This window comes from Ambystoma mexicanum, chromosome 5p (assembly GCF_040938575.1).
Source record: "Ambystoma mexicanum isolate Mex_15411 chromosome 5p, UKY_AmexF1_1, whole genome shotgun sequence".
Classification (NCBI taxonomy): Eukaryota; Metazoa; Chordata; class Amphibia; order Caudata; family Ambystomatidae; genus Ambystoma; species Ambystoma mexicanum.
Window position 1 is genome coordinate 1150799437 of NC_090930.1, and position 20801 is coordinate 1150820237.

Genomic DNA, 20801 nt, shown 5'->3' on the forward strand with positions numbered 1-20801 from the left:
GTTTCTGGAATTTTACCAAAACCTTATCATGAAGGACCCCGGATATCGAAGGCCCACCTAGAGGAATAGCTGGACGAAATAGTACTCCCAACGCAGAGACAAGAGATAGTCTAGATGCACCATCTCCCTGGAAGATATACAAATAGTAACCCTGCACACAGGGAAAACGCTGGGTTCAGATGGACTCCCCAGCAAATTTTACAATTAATGCGCCCGGGCACTGGCCCCTCATCTGCTTACCACCTTTAATGACTCCTATGAGACTGGGTTTCTCCCATTGAGCTTGAGGGAATCCATCATTATTCCACTTTTTCAGCCCCACAAGCCTCCCGAAAAGTGCAGTTCTTACAGGCCCCTCTCATTACTTAACCAAGATAGCAAGATACTCACATCTATACTTGCAAATGGGATGAAAAAAGTGATTTACAATTTGGTGCTGCCAGATCAGACAGGTTATATACCAGGACGTAGCATGGCCTAGAATTTTAGATGACTGCATCATGTGATCGACAGCACAGCATCCTCGGACATACCGTGTGTCATAGCTACGCTAGACGCGGTCAAAGTGTTTAAGTGAGATGGGACTGGCTTGATGCTACTTAGCGAAGGTTTGGGTAGGTATATATAAAGTGGGTACAGTTAATGCATACAAGACCGTTGGCCAGGGGCAAAACGGGGGAGATACATCTCAGAGGCATGAGAGCTGGAGAAAGGGATGAGGCAAGGCTGCCTGCGGTCACCCCTACTTTATGTTCTAGCATTGGAACCTATCGGCCAGTATCTCAGGGCTGAATACACAGGAGCAGGGATTGACATAGATGGGTGAGATATGTGATATGCCTGTATGCGGAAGATAGGCTGTTGTGTATCCAAAACCCAGAAGATAACATGGAGTTAATACTGGAAGCGATGGCACTCTTCGCAATACTGCCTGGGATTACCATTCGAATGGACAAATCAGCTCTGTTTCCCTTGCGGGACTGTGTAGGTTGGACCCAAAAGTGCTGCCTATCCTTGCTCGACAGTGGAAAGTGTCCACGTTCAGATATCTGGGAGTCGATGTGTACCACGACCCCATAGTGGAGCATGCACAGAACACGCTGAGTGCCGTGGAGGGGGTTAAGTGCTCTATGAAGTTCTGGGCCACACTGCCCCTTTCGCTGATGGGAAGAGCAGCTCTGCTAAAGATGGTAGTGTTGGCCAGGTTGTTGCACTTCTTTGTAAATGTTCCGTTCTACATGCCTAGATCTTCCTTTAAAACTTTGGATACTATCTGCACAGTGTTCCTTTGGCAAAATGGGCGGAACCTAATAGAGCTATCGCAACTGAGAAGGCCAGATGCGGAGGGTGGCATTAGGGACCCACACTTTGAATTATACTACGTGGCAGGACAGGTACAGTTTGTGGTGGACTGCCTGGCAGATGACCTTACTCCTGATACACTGATGCTATCGCCCATCTAGGTGCGCTATTATCTGAAAGAACTGGTGTGGATTAGGAAACCCTGGGGAGGCCGGTGGTCGCATCTAGTGTCCCTGGGGGGTGAGGACGTGGGACAGAGCTTTGGCAGCAATGGGGCTCACTGACCCAATTTCAGTGCAGATTCCTTTGGCCTCGGTGGTAGCACCTTCAACACAGGGCAGGGGAGGCATACGCACCCAATGGGAAACTTGTGGGTTGGCCATAATAGGGGACTTATTGCAGGATATGACCTTTGTACCCTTTTCAGAGTTGGCAGTGTGCACAGGGATACATGAAGGTCAATATCTGTTACACAGCACACTCAAGACAGAGATTATGCATAGATGGCCCACATACAATGAACTAATGGGGAAACGCGCGGTGGTGGGCGTCCTATATGACATAGCATCATATCGCGGTTATGCGATCTTCTGCTGGCAAATGGGCCTCCCTCCCTCTTAGCAATACGGGGGAAGTGAAATAAAGACTGGGGACAGAGTTTACAGAAGCACAATGGGGGCAGGTGCTGGGATATCATAAAAGGGTGTCACGGAACGCAAGGATGCAGCTTAATACAGTTGTTGGTGACACACAGAGCTTATATGACTCCTTTGAGGATCTCATGTTTTTTATTACTACTCAAAAGGGTTAAATGCGGATTCCCAGACAGACGACAGGGAATATTCAAAGCACGTGAATCTATGAAAGATGCCAATGCCGGAAAAATGGAGTTACAGGTAAGAAATGTACCACTTCTTCAGTATGCCAATAATTTAGCACCAGTGCAGCTCCAGTTTGTTGTAGCTAGTACCTCTCTCTATGAAATAACTGCTCTAAAAACCTTAGGTCATCAACTATTGCAACACCCTTCACAACTGTGACCGCCGGCTATTTAGAAAATAGAGCTACAAGTACCAAAACATATTTTCTATGTCCATTGCTACTTTACAAAGGTCCCAATATATCTACTGCTACAAATTCCCATGGCATCCGAGGCATTTCAGTGGGACTCAAAGAAGAACAAGTTACTTACCAACTGTAACGTTCTTTCGACTGGATGTTCCTCCCACGTATTCCTCATCTTGTGATAATTCGTTATCTCCAGCTTCGCTGCTTCGGAAAAAAAAAAAATTCTCGGCAGAGGGCGCTGTGCTCGAGGTCGTGGCGTCGATTGTCCCTTGACGTACTCCGTACTCTGTAGACGTCACCGATGGTATAAATAGCTCGAGCCGCGCCCGCTGCTTCAGTTTTGTTTTTTCGATGAAATATGTATAGGAGGAACACCCAGGCGTGCCCCATGACCGATACATTCTTCGTGAGAGGAAAGTGTAAGAAAGCGTAAACTGTACTGTGGGGTAGGATGGGAGGGTCGATGAGGAATACGTGGGAGGAACATCCAGTCGAAAGAACGTTACAGTTGGCAAGTAACTTGTTCTTCGAATGGATTGTGTCCTCCCACGTATTCCTCATCTTGTGATAGGCTACCATAGCAGTATCAATTTTGGAGGCGGGAGTACTAATTTCAGTTTTCGTGGACAGAATGCAGAACTGCCTTGGCAAATAAACCCTCATTAGAGGAAGCAGTATCCAAACAATAATGTTTAACAAAAGTATGCATTGTTTTCCAGGTTGCAGCTGCACAAATGTCTGCTGCCAGGGCTCCCCTCTTTAGAGCCGCAGAAGTAGCCATTCCCCTTGTAGAATGGGCACGAAGCCCATCTGGTGGTTCTTTTCCCGCTAATCTGTAGCATTCAACTATGGCTAATATGATCCAGCAGGAAATGGTCTGTTTTGTTACAGATAAGCCTAATTTATGACCAGCATAACCCACAAATAATTGGTCATCTTGTCTCAATTTAGCCATCCTTGAGATGTAAAAACTAAGAGCCCTCTTGGGATCTAATCTGTGTAATCTCTCCTCTTCTTTGCCCAGATGAGGAGGAGGATAAAAGGTTGATAGTACTATTTATTGTGACAAATGGAAGTCCGAGGCTACTTTTGGCAAGAACGAAGGTTTAACTTTAAGGACTACCTTATCCTTATAAAAAAAAAATAGTATATGGTGGTTTGCATGAGAGAGCCTGAAGTTCGTTAACCCTGCGGGCGGATGATAGGGCCACAAGAAGGACAATTTTTAGAGTCAAAAGCCTCAATGGACATGAGTGCAGAGGCTCAAAAGGTATGCAAGTCAAGAATTTTAATACTAAATTTAAGTCCCAAGTTGGTACATGAAAAGGTACTGGAGGGTATACATTAGTAAGCCCCTTTAAGAATTGAATTATTAACGGTATTTTGAAATATGAAACCTCTTCCGAGGAGCGCTTGAAAATGGACAGCGCAGCAAGGTATCCATTATCGTTCCTATCTGGAGCCTCAGATTAGCTAGATGTAGTAGAAAAGAAAGCACCATTGGGGTGCCACACTGAAAAGGGTCCACATCCTTGTCTTTGCACCAGTTACTAAACCTGTTCCAGCGACATCGGTACAAAGATTTTGTTGCTGGTCTTCTGGCCGAAAGCAGGATTTCCATTACGTCATCCGGAAGATCCCAATCCTTGTATCTCAACCTCTCAGAAACCATGCGTGAAGGTTGAGTGTCTTGACCTCTGGATGGAGAACCCGACCTTCCTCTTGCGAGAGAAGATCCTCTCTTTGCGGAAGACGTATTGGAGGGCAGATGGACATGTCCAGAAGGTCCGGGTACCACGTCCTCCTGGCCCAATCCGTGGCAATTAGGATCATGGTTTTCCTGAACTTTCTCAACCTCCTGATTACTTGAGAAATCACAGGGACTGGGGGAAACGCGTACAGCAGTGGAAACTTCCACTCCACTACGAATGCGTATCCCAGAGCTCCTCTTTGAGGAAATTCCCTTGAGCAGTACTGATCGCACTTCCGGTTGATCGCGGTGGCAAACAGATCCACTTGAGGGGTTCCCCAAAGGGTGAAGATCTCCAGAAGGACTTCCTGAGCCAGCTCCCACTCGCGAGAGACCGTGCTCTACCTGCTCAGAGCGTCTGCCGCCGTGTTCTTCTCTCGGGCTAGGTGAATTGCCGATAGAGAGATTCCTTCTCGTATTGCCCATAATCAGAGCTGCATTGCTTCTCTGCACAGTGGCAGTGACCCTACTCCTCCTCTTTTGTTGAGGTAGTACATGGCCAGCGTGTTCTCCATCATTATCAGGACATTCTTTCCCTGTACAGAGGGGAGAAAGGCCTTCAGAGCTAGTCTGATTGCCCTCAGCTCCAACAGGTTGATGTGTAGTTTGGACTCCGATGGAGACCAACGACCGCTGATTGTCAGATCGATGGAGTGTGCTCCCCACCCCGCGAGTGAGGCATCCGTCACTACCGTTATCTCCGGCCATGGTTGCCAAAAAGACTCTCCCTTGAGAATGTTGTTGTTGCAAGCCCACAATAGAAGATCCTGAGCAACTGCGCTCGGGACTTGCAGAAGATCCAACATATTCCCTGAGAACTGGGACCACTGAGTTCTGAGTGCCCATTGAAGGGATCTCATTCTCAACCTGGCCTCTGGTACTAGGAAAATGCAGGATGCCATGAGGCCGAGCAACCTGAGAAAAATCGAAGGCCGGTAGACGTTGGGCATTCTGAAACTTCGTTACCATCTGCTGGATGCAGAGAGCTCTCACTTCGGGAGGCGAGGCTTTTCCCGAGTGTCCAAGACTGCTCCGATAAACTTGAGCTTCTGGGATGGTATCATGTGGGACTTTTTGAAATTGAGGGAGAAGCCCAATTTGTGGAGGAAGTGGCAGGGGATCGAAAGATGTTCTTGAGCTTGTTCTGGAGAACTTGCTCTGATCAACCAGTCGTTCAGGTAGGGATATATGTGAATACCTCCTCTCCTGAGACTTGCTGCCACAACCGCCAACAGTTTGGTGAAAACCCTCATGGCGGAGGTCAACCCAAATGGCAGAACTCGAAACTGATAATGAGAATTGCCAATCGCGAACCTCAGGTACTTTCTGTGCTTTGGATGGATTGGCACATGAAAGTAAGCATCCTGAAGGTCCAATGAGACCAACCAATCTTGGAGTTGGCGAGCCTGAAGGAAAAGAGAAAGAGTCACCATCTTGAACTTGTCCTTCCTGCGGAACTTGTTCAAGTTTCTCAAGTTCAAAATGGGTCTCAGTCCTCCGTCCTTTTTTGGGATGAGAAAATATGGGTAGTACCAACCCCTGTTCCTCTCTGCTACAGGTACCAGTTCTATGGCACCTTTCCCTAGCAGGGTTAAAATTTCCTGCAACAGGAGCGGATCCGGAATTTTGGCGGAGTTGGCTCCCGGTGGATGATTCTGAGGCATTTTTAGAAAGGGGAGACAGTAACCTTGGGCTACTGTTTCCAGTGCCCAAGCATCTGAGGTAATGCCCCGCCATTCCTTCAGATGTTGAGAGATCCTGCCTCCCACTGGTGTTTTGTGTAACAAGGTCTCAGAGGGATTTGGAGGCGGCTGCAGGAGTGGCTGAGGGTACAGATGCTGCTCCTGAGGCTGATTTTGCACCTCTTCCTCGTGCTGCACGAGGGAAGTTTCTTCTGCCCCTTTGAGAAGCCTGTCCTCTTCCTCTACCAAAAGAGGAGTAGTATCGAAAAGAACGACCCCTCCAGGAAGATGAGCCGGAATAGGGTTTTAGAGGCTGGCGCAAAGAGGCGCCAAGTGATTTAGCTGCCGCTTTCGAGGTCTGAAGCTTTTCAAGGCTTTTTATCAACCTTTCTGCCAAAGAGCCTCGAGCCATCAAAGGGCATGTTGAGAAGTCTGGCTTGCACGTCTGGTGCAAACCCCGACTTCCTCAACCACGCAAATCTGCGTAGCACTACGCTTGCAGCCATGGATCTGCTGATACTATCAGCAGTATCCAGTCCTGACTGGAGACATTCCTCCATTGCCTCCTTCCAGTCTTTGACTATATTCAGGAAGCCTTCCCTTTCCTCGCCTTCCGGAATATGATCAGCCGCCGCCGAAATGGAGTCCCACAGGGTATGGGTAAACCTGGCTAGGGTACAGGTGACATTTACCGACTTAAGTGCCATACTGCCTGACGTGAAAACTTTACGTGCCCAGGCATCCATTTTTTTATCCTCTCTATCTGGAGGGATAGTTTGACAAGCAGTTTGTTTTGAAGTAGATGCTGCCTGAATGACTAAACTCCCTGGAGTCGGATGTTTATTCAAATATTCAGGATCCGTTCCAGCCGGTCTATATTTTCTTGGAAAAGTGCTATCTGCAGCAGCAATAGTTTCTGGCTTCTCCCAGTTTTTCTCCACAGTCCTTTGGAGGGCTCTGTGGAAAGGGAGAACAGGATCTTTCTGAGGTCCCTTGATGATTATATCCGTCATGTCATCTTGTTCAAAAATGGGTGAAGTATTACCCCAACCCATATATTCAACTACCCTGGTCATAAGACCCCCGTTTGATATGATATGATATTTTATTTGTATCGCGCTCATTACACAGGTGTTTCAGAGCGCGAAACAAAGGTGTTTCCCAGCATCTGCATGCTCTGCAGGATCAGGTTTGGCGAACTCCAATTCTGGGGATGTGTCAACTCCACTGGCAGAATGTAGAGTATCACTCAGGTCTCTCATTCTAGATTCCTGGTCAATAAGTTCCTCAGGAACTTGTCTTGTACCATAAGTAACTCCCGAAGGAGTAACCTCGTCTTCTTCTGAAGCAGACTCTTCATAGATTGCTGACACAGATTTGACAAAGTCTGACTGGGCAAAGGAGTGAATCTCCTTTCTTCCTCTTACATCTGCTTCAAAGGAATTGGCAAATCCTTCGAAGGGGTCTTCGAAGATGAATTTGATAATACCGTCGAGGATGTTTTTGGCTTTGAAGTCGAAATTATCGACATCGAGGGCGTCGACGAAGTTGTCAAAGTCTTCGACGACTAGTGTTTCTTGTATGGCAATGGAGAAGTGCTCGACTCTCGAAGAGTCTTTGGCGGTTTTACGTCGACTCGAGGTTTCTTGGATTCCTCGACGCTACCGGTCTTTGCCATGGTAGCCTTGGACTTCCCTCTGTCGTCCAATGGAGCGACTTTAGGGGTATGGATTTTTCGAGGGGGTCGGGGCCGCATTCTCGAAAACCTCCATCATCTTTTTGCGGAATTCTTCCCACTTACTGGGAGAATCTGATTTAGTCGGACAACGAATTTCTTCGGTCGACTCTGAAGAAGAAGATGATGATGATGAGGGAGATCTATGTCTCCTCTTCATTTTTTTCGATGATGACCAAGAGTGTCTCGATCTACTCCTAGATCGAGATCTCTTTGAGTGCCTATGGCGATCAGATTCCTTAGAATCAGTTGCTTTCTTGTGTCTTTTTGACGAAACCTTTTTTGAGGCCGCCCTCCCCACCGACAGTTTACCTCTCCTCTCACAAAGAGCTTTTTCGGTCATAGATTGGCAGGACCCACAGTCATCGGTTCGGTGACTGGAACCGAGACACCAGAGACAAATCTGGTGGGGATCGGTGATCGACATCTTAGATCCACAATCTGCACACTTCTTGAACCCAGTCCTGGGTGTTTTAGGCGTCGAAGATGACGAAATTTTCTTCACAGCAAATAGAAGCGCGCGTTCTCGATAGCAAAGCGATCGGAAAAACGGAACTGAAGCAACGGGCGCGGCTCGAGCTATTTATACCATTGGTGATGTCGACAGAGTACCTCAAGGGACAATCGACACCACGACCTCGCGCACAGCGCCCTCTGCCAAGAACATTTTTTTTTCCCGAAGCAGCAAAGCTGGAGATAACGAATTATCACAAGATGAGGAATAAGTGGGAGGACACAATCCATTCGAAATATTGGTTTGCTTGAGGAAACACTTCCCATCATCTGTACCTCAGTATCTACCCAGGGCCATCAGGTGTGCAAAATATGCCTGAAACGACAAACCTACTTTTTCTTTTGTTACATTTATTTTATTGGTTTTACCTGGTACAAAACAACAACTTATCACCAATAATGCCAACTTCTAACCGCTTTAACATTCCTCAAGACACTACCCCAAAGCTCCTCCCGTACCCTCCCTCCCTCCCCCACCCCCCTCTTGCCAAAAAACACTGGTACCGTGTCTATTAAAAACACCTTCATCATATGAGACATCTCCCACTATTATTACTCCTGAACCGCTTCCCCTCCTTCCGTGGCTTCCGCCGCGAACAAAGTGTGCAACAAAGTTTCCCAATCAGCAATGCCTGCTGTGGCCTCACCTTGGCCACTGCGCACAGCCCTTTTCCATGCCACAGTTTCCACCAACGTCCATTGCTTCAGGTCCCGCCACCAATCCTCCACTGTCGGGCCCCTGGGGGAGTTCCATGCCATAGCTATTCTACGTTTGCCAGGATACACGCCAAATCTTTCATTTTATGGGCATATCTTGTACCCTTGGGATGTGGAAAGCGGCCCAGCAAGCATGCTCCTGGGGAAAGCACATCTAGGTTCAACCCCCCTCTATGTAGTCTATCCGCCACCGTCTGCCAGTATAGCCCAACCACCGGGCATGCCCAAAACATATGCAACAGCCCAGTCTCCATCTCTTTGCACCTGGGACACACCTGCACTATCGCGCCCAGGAACCAGATGGCTGCCTCCATGGAAGTGCACACCAAGTCAAAGAGTTCGAGATGGGTAGGAAAGGGTGGGATAAGCCATAGGGATTACATTGGCCAGGGGCAGGGAATGGGAAGAGATTACAACTGAGTATCCCTCCTCAAATGTTGTCTCCATTGGAAAAGCATTACAGACCCTCATTCAAAGCCCATATTTGAAGCTCTTATGTTAATGACAATAGTTTCAGCTTTTCAGATAGCGCTTTCAGTGCCACCTAACAGCCCAAACTAAAAAAGTAGAGAAGCACCGCTCCTGCCCATTTCAACCACTTTTCTGGTCATACCAGAAGACACACGTTACATCTGTGTGAACGTCCTTCTGCCTCCTCAGCACTTGCTCCAGCGCTTTTATGGGAGATACTAGTCCCTTCATTTTATTTTGCAGCAATGGACTGCAATCTGGAAAGCGCTGTTAGGGAAACAACTTTGGAAGCAACTTTAGGGGCTGGTTGATGCTGAGTGAGTAGTTGCACATTGATTGTAATCCGTTTTTGGCCCATTTCATGTACTCTATTGGAGTGCTGTGAGTTTTTTTTCATTCGTTTTTGGTGAGCACTGTGTGTTAATCCGGTGGGTTCGTCTAGTGTTTTTGTGGCTTCTAACCCTGTTTTTCCGTGCTGGCCTGTATCTACAGTGTGCAGTCCCTGGGGTGTAGTCCTTTGTTTGTGTCTGGCCTTTTCCCAGTCCCGCCCTCACCCTCCCACCTCCCAGCCAGCCAACTCCCCTGATTGGTACATCCACCTGTTCATAACTGACCTTCCCAGGACAGCCCTCTGCCCGTGCAGCCCCTGTGGCCAAGGGCCCCAAGGCAAAGGGCAGCTCCCACAGAGACGGCTCCAGATTGTGTCAGCAGGGGAGGCCAACGGCCAGCCGCCAACCAGCTGCAACCATCAAGGTAGGTATGGCCTGGGTGGGGAGTAGAGCAATCACTCTACCCCAGAAGCCCTACCACTCTACCTGCCCTCAGACCATAGCAGACCAGAATATTAACACTAACCTGCTTAACAACTAGATAAAATTGTGAACATTAGCCTGCGTAGCATCTAGATAGCATTATGAATGTTAGCAAGTACCCCATTTAGATAGAATTGTGAACATTAGCCTGCGCCGGACCCAGACCGAAATGTGAATGATAGCAAGTACCATATTTAGATAGAATTGTGAACATTAGCCTGCTTTACATCTAGACAGAATAGCGAATATTAGCCATTGTCACATTTAGACTGCATTGGGAATATTACCAATGACAAATTTAGATAGAATTGTGAATGCTAGTTTGCTTCGCATCTATACAGGATTTTGTAGATGGGCCAGTGCCACATTTGCCTATATGTGTAAATATTGGCGTACGTCATATACAGACAGGATTGTGAATATTAGCCAGTGCAGGATCCAGATAGAAATGCAGAGATATTCATGCACCCCATCTAGAAAGAACGTGGAAATTTAAAACGCATCACTTCTACAAAGCGAGGCCAATAACCAACAACTAACAATTTCACCCCTCTGCATACACCTCTCAAACTCTAACCAAACACAACCACAACCCTAAAGCACAACAAACCGCACAAACTTCACTACACTGCAACAACAAAACAAAACTACACATAGCTTCGCACAACAGCACACAACGGCTACCGACCGGAAAGCACCCCCAAGCTCAGCGAACAGTTTTAACCGAACTGAAGCTGCCAACAGCACATCACTGCTCTCTTGCACTTTTCCCGCTCATTCCAACTAACTCAACCCCTACCCCGTTTCCTTTTCAGATCTGCCAGAGCGCCAGAGGACCACTCTGGTGGTGATAGTGCACAGTAAAAATATCCATTAACATTAACAGAACAACCGAGGACTCCATCTTGCTCAATCTCTGTTCCACAGCTGTAATCCTCTCGCAAACATTCCTCAAATCTGCATGCAACAGCAAGACATCCACTCCCACTGTTTCTTAGGAGGCTTTTTAACATCACAGGCTCTCTAGACTGTGCAAACTCTCTGCCCTCATTACCTTCACCCTCCTGAACCTAGTTATGCTTCAATTTCACTCCAAGTTGACGAAGCATCTTCTTGTGTTGTCCCCTAACCATTTCGGTCCACTGTTGCTCATGCACCACTTACAACTCATTTACAACACAACCAGGGATGAAGCGGATTAGCATAGAAACAGTTAAAAGGAGTGATAGGGGTATTGACTGCTCTCAGAAGTCACTATATTGCAAGTGGCCGTGCACTAGGGACTATGTTATTAGTTTCTTTATTCCTATTAAGCCGTGAAAACAGTTTGAGCTTCCTTGACTACACAGAAACCAGGCACCGCAAACGTTGCCTTCCACACTGAATTAACTTAGCTACACCATAGGCAGAGGCAGCACGCTGACCTTCGGTTCATCAGCTTGCTTTGTATTCATGGCCAGCCTACTACAAGCTGCCGCTAATCATGCCTGTCAACTGGCGGGTCCCATGCATGTCCCTTTTGTAACCCGCACCACTTTAAGGGGCGGCGGTGGCGGTGGTGGTGGTGTGTCTTGCGAGGTACCCTTAAAAATAAAAAAAAGTGATGCCATCTGTAACGACATGAGGGGAGCACCATTACATCAGTTGAAGGCACAACCCTCACACAGCACATTCACAGCAATGCATGGATATGGTGATGCCAATAAATGAAGTGTTGTACTGCAATGAAATGATAGATGTCCACTCATGTATGTTTTGTTTTTAAATGATGATATATTGATGAATTAACAACAGGGAAGGAGGTGCAATGGTTAGGGAAGCTGTACACCCGTGCCCACCCACCACCCAAACGTACCCACCCCCAACCAGGCCCCAATGTTCTAACCCCCCCCAAACAACCTCCCCCACCACCCAAACGTACCCACACACATGCCATAACTTCTGCGCCTCTGTGTCTGTGCATCCTTGTCCGAGAGCCTGGTTAGCCGACTCGAGCGCCTCCTTGGACTGGCAGTAGTGGAGCTGGATGGGGTGGTGGTATTGGATGGGACAGAATCAGGAATAGATGGCATATGTGCAATATTTTCCTGTTGGCAGGCAGTGTTTAATCAATTGCACTGTTGGATGCAAACCAGAGGTATACGGGTGATTTTGCCTGCTTCTTATGCTTCTTACCCCACCCCCTTGCCACATTGCAGTGTGAATAATGTAAAGTGATTTAAAAAATGAAACCATCCAATTCCTGCCTTGTGAGCTGATAATAACAAATACAAATATTCCTAAATTACAGAGAGATTAGGCCGGAGAATCACTTTTTGCTTGCAAGGACACTAATCTGTAGAACAAACTAAGGCTTATTTGTCTTCAGAAAAGGGGTTAAAATGTATCTATTTTAAAGCACTACCAGCTAGTATTCTTAGAATGCCCGGTTCCTCACTTGGACGTTTGCATGGGTTGAAGATTAATTAAGCAATAAACCCCGAGTGGGGTGGGGGGCGTCATTACTGGTCTGGTAATTGCCCGGGGCATCCCTTGCAGGCCTGAGCGACCCTCTCTGTGTACAGAAGCGCTGCATTTGACACCACATCCACAAGAGTAGCGGTCAGCGAAGTCGGGGGGGGGGGGTTAGGGGGGAGTTTATTGCTATTAGTACCCCAGTACGTTGTACCAGGGTAGTAGTAATGTTTTTATCTGGCGTTAAGAAACAACGTGTTTGCTGTTTCTCAGCTTAAGATAAAAACTACAAATCAAGACTGCCGCCATGAATCGGGGAGAAGGGAACTACATGTAGTCCCTTCTCCCTTTCCATTGCAGCCATTGACAGATCGGGAATGCGCTGGGAACACTAGTGTTTCAAGTGCCCATGAGGGACACGGAAGCACAAGTGGGGTGTGGGTAAAGGGGGTTGTAAATGTGGATAAGGGGGTGGGGTTGGGGATAAGCGGCAGGGGACGTAAGGGAAGTGTGCACTTACCTTCATCCCAGCGGGAGAAGGCAGCAGCCTCCTGCTCTGAGGAGGCTCAGAGCAGGGTCTTTACCACTGTAGGAAAGACCCCATTTTGAGCCTCCTCATTGGCTGGGAGGCTGCCCTCCCCTCCCCCCACTGGGTACTAATTTAAAGACCAATGTGAAATAAAATGCAATTGATCTAGGAAACCTATTAAAAACGTGTAACTCAAGAATACTCACGTAATGTTCATATCCACACTAACCCCTGGAGCGCCCCTCTCTGTGTACAGAAGCGCTGCAGTTGACACCACATCCACAAGAGTAGCGGTCAAGCCACCGTGCAGCGTGCCAAGCTTGTTAGTATGTTCCTCTTCAACTCTCAGCTCACAAACAACCTTTCCTGGGCTGGCAGAAACAAGGTCCACCTAAGAAAGACAGAGTAAAGAAATAGGTATGACAAATTGCTACTGATACAAAAGGAGAGCACATTAACATACCAAGTCAAGCCCATTAATATGACAGTTGTGTTTGATTCATGGTTATAATTTTGATTACGAAAATCAGTCAGTAAGCCCTTCCTATTGGACCGATGGAAAGCCTCATCATCAGGCACACCTTTGACATGTTGTGGTTTAAGTCCTTGCCTAAAACGGGGTAACTGGACGGCAACAACATTTTCCACACATTCCGTGTCCATGGTTTCTTTGATCTCAGAACTTTATGGCCCTGCCAGCAGGGAACATGAGTAAAGAACCACCCACATAGGCTTGGCTGAGCATCCCGCATCACATCATTGCTGCTCCTGCCTGCATAGGCACAATTCGGCCTCATCAACATATCTAGATACACCCTGTCCAAAGGAAACAATATTTACAAGGGGATCGGAATGGTCTTTTCCCACATAAGTGGCACGTCCAACGTTTGCTTACTGCGCCAGAGAATGACTTTCCCAAGTGGACTTGCTTCAGGTCCTAGTCAGTGCAGCAATGGAGTGAAATGGTCAAGGAAACTGCAGGGTTTCACCGCAGAGGACTATTCTGCCATTCCTTGGCAAGTCCTTCCATCGGTGCACTTAAATCAGTGCATTTGCTTTGGTATTGCTCCTTTTTCAAAGCAGTGAGTATTGTAGAGGGTAAGGAGACCTAGATTAAAAAAAATGGAAGGTGGGCGTTTACCAAAACAGAGCAAGATCACTGATGGACATCCGCCGATGCAAAGATATACAGAGGTAAATGCAACCAAGTAAAGACATGGAACCCTGTCATTTGACAAAGTCTCAGTCTAGAAAGATCTGGCAAGTTGCAATCTTCCTACATAAAGCCAAGCATGGCTTCTTCAACCCATTTATGAACCCAGACACTCTGTGGCGGTGTGGCCTACAGAGAAGTCTGGAGATTTGCACACACTCAAGTAAGGTAAAAAAAACAAAAACAAGGGGGATGCCGCTGAAGGCTGCGATACACAGAGGTCTGTTTGTTTCTTGAAAATGAGGGAGATGCGGTGCGGACGCTAGCGCAGGAGCTGGCGCGATATGCATCCCGTGAGGGTGAGCAGAAGGCGGCCATCGGCAGTGAAGGGGGTCCTGTTGGGCACTCCATAGATATTTTGCCCAAAGAAAGGAGTTATCCTGTGACAGTTCCTGAATTCTTAAAGTAGGCAATTGCTTTCTCGGATGCTCAAATCTAAGCTAGTGGAGTGCTCGGACAGAGGTTTCTGTGAGGTGCAACGGAGGCTCATCCTTGATATTAGCATGTCAACAACACAGCCTCTAAGCACACTAAAAGCGGTCCATAAAGAATGCATGAACCTTGCCTTTTTATTTATGAAAACAAGCGAGGAAATCCCATTCTTTAACTTTTGGCATGCCAGACAGCATGTGTATCACAAACTAATTTGTAACCTGCAACACAGTTGATTTCCTCGGCGAGGGAGGGAGACTGTCTTTTGCTGCTTGTGGGACACGTTTAGTGCAGTGTAGCATTATCTCATTGTCTGCTACTGCGTACAAAGCATGTTATTGGACACTGAAGCATTTCTATAATGGGGGAAGTTCAGGAAGCTACTGACCATGCCGAGTCCCTGTTCTAAACAAACTAACTGTGTGTGGCAAAGGAAAATGCAAGTAAACATACAATGATACACTAAAGACCAATGAGGTATATCTAAGCCATTCCCTTTGTTGCGGAGAGATTTTTTGGGGGGATTTAAGAGGTTCGCTTGTTTTCATGTGCTCTCGTTGGACTAATTTGAACTATACGACCTTAACAGATCACTACTGTTTAAAGAAAACATTATTTTACACCGATTAGCGTGTCCCCTAACTTTAACCTGTTGCAGGTGAGCGCTGCCTTTGCATAATCATTATGCATACGGTTGGTTTGATTATGCATCAAGAGAAAGCTAGGAATTGGGGGGGGGGGGCATTTGTGTTATAATTGGAAATAAAAGTTTCATAGCCTTGAAAGGATTTCAGTATCAATTTCATTTTTTGCTTTCTGAATGTTTCCATATAACATCGTGACTGTACAGAATTCGCCAAATAGCATTGTTTTTAATTGTTATATTGATAATATTATTTGAACATTGACCAAGAGCTTTTAGCAGAGTTCCAACAAGACTTCAGCTGGATGCTCACATGAACATGCTACAGGGCTGGATTGCGAACCAAAAGCAAGACTAACACCTTTTGTAAAATCAGTGCCCATTTAATGCTGAGCAAGTGTTTTGCAGCGTTGAAAAAGGGTAATCCAGGAGGGATTCTACCCTCAAGAAAGTTGTTGAACAGACAGAGCAAAACAATGCACTTTCCGAAGCATTGCTACACATACTTTATAAAAAGTTAAATATTTGACAGCACAGTTCATTTGTTATAATGTCCATTGCCAGGCCCTTGGGGTGTGTGGTCGGGGTGTTACTACCTACTGGGTGATGCTGGACACGGGGAGTAAGTGGAGGATGCACTGGCCAACTAACAAATCCAGGATCAGAGGCACGGGGCTTGCGACACGTATGCTACTACTGGGTCCTTTGGCCCTTTAAGAGTTAAAGTGTAGCATGTTTTGGCTAACAGTAAGAGGGTGTGAGGGTCCTGTGACAGAAGGGAGGCTCACTGCTGCAGCACTGAGCCAGAACGAGCAGGAGAAAGTTGTGGACAACACGCTGGAGACCCTGTCGTAGGAATGACGCAAATAAAGTGAGAAGAACAGAAGTAACAGACAGCAGCGGCGAGTACGCGAGTGCTCCATTCCCGAGCAACCCCCGGGAAAAGCCAGTCCTTATACTTTCAATACAGCCTCCAAAATATCTGTCCACCGGCACCCACCCGTAAAATCAAAAGTCAGCTACCTTGGTAACAGAGACGTTGTACACCCGGCCAATCACAAGCCAGGAAAACGAATCACACACACAGGTGCCAATCCATGGGAAAGGTCCAGCTCCTGGGAAAGGGGCACTGGGGAAACATAATGCAGGCAGGCAAAAGTCAGGGTGTGGGAGTTTCGCTAGCAAGAAAAGCAGAGACTCTGGCGGTGTAAGAGCAGGATAGGCTGAGATGGAGAGGAGCTTTAGAGGAGGAAAGAAGGAAAATATGGAGCAAGAATGAGAGGTGAAAAGATCAGGTTTCGATAGACAGGGGGCCGAAAGGAGAACATCAAAAGCAGGGGGTTGGAGCCAACATGAGAGTGCAATATAGAGAACAGCTAGAGTAGAGGAAGGGAAGAGAGTATAGGTCATGCAGTGACAGGAGAAGTTGGAAGAGATAAGAGGTGGTGCAAGATACTCAGTGACAGAAAAGGAGTTGTTGAAAAGCCCAACAGGATAGAGAAACTGAGATTAGCTTGGAGGAGGAGAAACCATAATTAGGGGCACACGTAACCTATACCTAAGGGTTCTGTGACTAAGGTGGTAAGAGGAAAGAGCACATGGCAAGGAAACAGGGAGGGCCACAAGCAGTTTAAGAAAATACTGGTGGCCAGGTGGCGAGATAGGCCACTTAGGCACGAATGCATGTAGGGGACCGATGAAGAGATCTGCAAACAGGCTGGTGGGCAATAACTCCAGTACCCGTGGACATTAAGGTAGGCAGGCACCCAGAACCAGCTAGCAAAGCCTCTGCTTCCTGGTCAGTTCTGGGACTAGCCTGGCACCTTGTTAAGAAGAATTGCCTGGCTGGAATGGGACTATTGTTACAGTTTGTAAGCTACTCCATCAGATGGCTGAAAGGAGGGCCTCATCCATGAAGAGAATGCACTCATTCCTGAAAAACCCAGCAAAAGAGAACTCGCTTAATTTACTAAGATTGCCGGGGCTCTGCTGAGCAACAGGCTTATGGAGATGTGAGTCTCACGAGTTCCGCCGGGGCAGCCAACATCCTGCCACATGTATCCTGTGAAATACCTTAATGTTTTAATAGTTCTGTGGCAGCAGGTCCAGGCACTATCCTGATCTCTTCCCGGACGGACCTGAAGCCGGGAAGACCCTCTACAACGTGCCTGAAAGCGAGAGGGAGTGGGCGCCATTTAGAGGAGACCCGGTCTGCGTCCTGGGCCTCGTTGGTGCCGCGGGGGAGAGGCTCCCAGGTGGTATGCAGACTGCATCCATAGAGAGGCTGACAACAGGGATGCTGTGTGGAGCAAGTGCAGCGAAAGATACTGTTTGAATTGCTGAGCATACAGACCCAAGATACTTACTATGCAATTGGGAAGCTGGATTCCCTTACACCGAGGTGCGAACAGTGTGTGCCCCTCCACGTGGTTCTGGAGTGAGGGACCTTGGCGCCCTGAGTGGCAGTTTACTGTCCTGGTGCGTATGCTGCCAGCGAGGACACAGCTGCCTTGAGTGAGTGCGTGGGCACAGTAACCCCATGGGCTGATCTAGTGGCCAGGTTCCTGGGATGCAGTGGTGTTAAAAGGAGGCGCATAGACCGGGCCCAGATGGGCCATCCCATTCTTGGACACCCTGTTGGCAGGGAAGACTGACGACCAGACCAGGAGACACAGTGAGAGTGAAATGTGAGTGGCGGGTGCCATATGGTGAGGGCTCCATTGAAACTGACTGCCACAGGAAAAGAGCCAGGTACTCGCATGTCAGTGGGAGCAGCCTCTGCATAGACAAGGTGTGTGGCACCGCGGACTGGAGCTGTGACCGGGACTTGATCTGCCGGCAGACGGGTGCCAGTGAAGCAAGCATATGGGAATCCAGTTTGTGGTCATGGCTGCATCTGACGGGAACACCGGCCATCCAGTGGAGGTGACTGCCATCGGCCAATTTTACCTGAAAACGAGTGCTCTTGTAGGGATGGTGAAAGACAAGCCCCGGAAGGGGGGCCTACAGAATAAAATGGACTGCTATACAGCGAGTGCCCCCCCCCCCACCTCCTCTCACAACGCAAGAAGCAAGTGCGACCTGCGCGGACGCCTCAGGTGCCGAACACCAGACCTCGATCACTGACATCATGAGCGCCATCGGGGACTGCAGTCCTCACTGGAGTCGAAGATAGATGGTCTGGTATCAGAGGTGTCCTTTCTGTGACAGGACTTCCGCACATTATAATTGCATGTGGGCGAGGCGGAGCAACGTATATCAGACACTGAAGATGTGATTAGGAAAATGGAGAATCAGTTAGCATCTGTCTCACAAAAACTCGGCATCCTGGAAAGCCGGGCTCAGCACAGCGAGGGCAGGTCCCGAGGAAATAACCTGTGCATCTTTGGGCTGCCAGAGAAGGAGGAGGGGCCCAGCATGGAACTATTTCTGGAACACTGGAGGACAGACCTAATGGTGCTAAAAAAACTCTTGAACTACTTTTCTAAAGAGCGGGCCGATCGGGTCCTGACGGGCCACCCTGTAACTGGAGCAACTCTGCGCACCATCATAGCGAGACTACTGAGTTACAGAGGCCATGACACCCTCTTATACATGGAGAGGGCGACAGGCCCGATCACTTATATTGGGAACTGGATCGGTTTCTTGCCAGACTAAACAAAGGAAGTACAGTGAGCTTGACAGTCCGACTCAGTTAAAAAGAAGCTGCTGTCGCTAAGTATCAAATACGCTCTCTTCTTCCCAGCACTGCTCAAAGTCTACTACTGGGTCGGTGTCCCGATCGGCTACGGACTGGCCTGCGCAGTGACCGAGAGTCCTCCACTTCCCTGTTTGACACGCATGGCTCCGATCTACCCGAGGCCGCTGGCAGCGCACAAGAACTTGCTGGCACCGGGAGAGCTGGAGGGGGCGATCAGCCTCTCCCCAGCTGCACATAGGACAGTATCCTATGGGCAATAATTGTAACATTTATTGCAACTGAATCTCCTGTGTAGGTGTGTTCCTGGTGGGGGCTCGAAGGGGGCTCGGATGGCTCTCGCAGGTGACCCTGAATATGTTTGAGTGGGTTGTTATAGGTTATGGTTCTATGAGGCTCGGGGGACAGTGGCTTCTAGTTGTGGGGGGTGGGGGTACAGAGTGGGAGGGCTGTGGTTGAAACATGGAGGAACAGGGGGGTGGCAGGATTATTTTGTTGATTGGGACGCTGATGGGGATGACAGCCCGGGAGGCATTTCTTTCTCATATGCAGACCAGAGTTTGGGGTTCTCCTCTCAGGTAATGTTTTTACTTCACACATATGGCACTCTGATATTAATGCACAAGCAGATCCCCTTCCAGCTTCTGGCTGTGACACAGGATCCTTGAGGATGCTTTGTGCTGGTGAGGGGGGAGATGTGTGGGGAGGTTTAGGGGGTGGTATGCATGTATACCCCTCTGTCCTTGATGCTGGACCTCTTGACCGACATCCAGGCAGTTCTTTGGCATAATCAGGTGGACACTTGGGTCCTGGGAGGAGATTTTAATGATGTGATGGACCCAATGCAAGACCGTACACACACCAGGGGGAGGAATGTTGGCACCCCCACAAAACTGAACACATTGTCCCTCGCGTTGGGGCTGGTGGACACCCGGAGGCTTTTGCCCCCTTCGGATCACTGTTTCTCCTTCTTGTCAGAAGTACACGGCTACCTATATAGGCTGGATTACTTTTTTATCCCGCAGGGAGACCTGCATAAGCTCAGGTCGGTTTGTTTCTTGGCTCGAGGTATCTCTGAGCATTCTCCCTTGGTCATGGAGCTCGACACGGGCAGAGACAAGAGGCCGCCGTGCCGTATGAACAGTTACTATTTGGGCTTCCCCGAGTTTTTGGTGAGGGGTGGGCTACAAGACAATGGTCGGTACATAGCCAGAGGTATTATGGGAGGGTTATTAGGCAGTCCTAATGGGCAAAATTATATCTTTAGTTGCGGCCCACAGACATGCGCATAGGTAAGCGGTAAGGGATGCAGAAGACCACGAGATAGCTGCAGAGGAGGCATTCCTGGAGGAGGGTACCCCTGGAAAGTGTGAGGCACTCCGGAGTGCCCAAGATCAGCTACCCAACATAGCCATGCACAATGCCAGGCAAGCGAGCTGGCACAAACGTAGCCAGATTTATAAGACAGGGGACTGCACTGGCAAAATGCTGGTTTGGCTGGAGAAGAGGTATGAGGGCTACAGGCATGTGAGGGAAATAATAGGCTTGGGGGGAGTGAATTGTGGAGGATGCGTGCATTGCAGAAGCATTTGCTACTTATTATGAGGCTTGATATCGCTCCCGACCGGCTCGGGACCCGTGGAGGGGCTCCTCCTTCCTGGACGATATCACCATGCCACAGCGGACGCCCGCCCAGAGCTTCGAGCTAGAGGCAGATATCACCGGGGAGGAAGTTGAGGCTGCTATTTCACATCTTCAGTCGGGGAAGGCCCAATGGGTTTCC

General features: G+C 48.3%; 1 protein-coding gene across 1 annotated transcript in view; it reads right to left on the bottom strand.

Moving 5' to 3' along the window:
• Positions 1-20801, bottom strand: part of ACOT13 (acyl-CoA thioesterase 13) — a 179232-nt gene that overhangs the window by 86969 nt on the left and 71462 nt on the right. The window contains exon 2 of the mRNA XM_069613617.1: positions 13240-13424. Within this exon, the coding sequence (XP_069469718.1) occupies positions 13240-13424 (185 nt within the window). The remainder of the gene's footprint in view (positions 1-13239; positions 13425-20801) is intronic.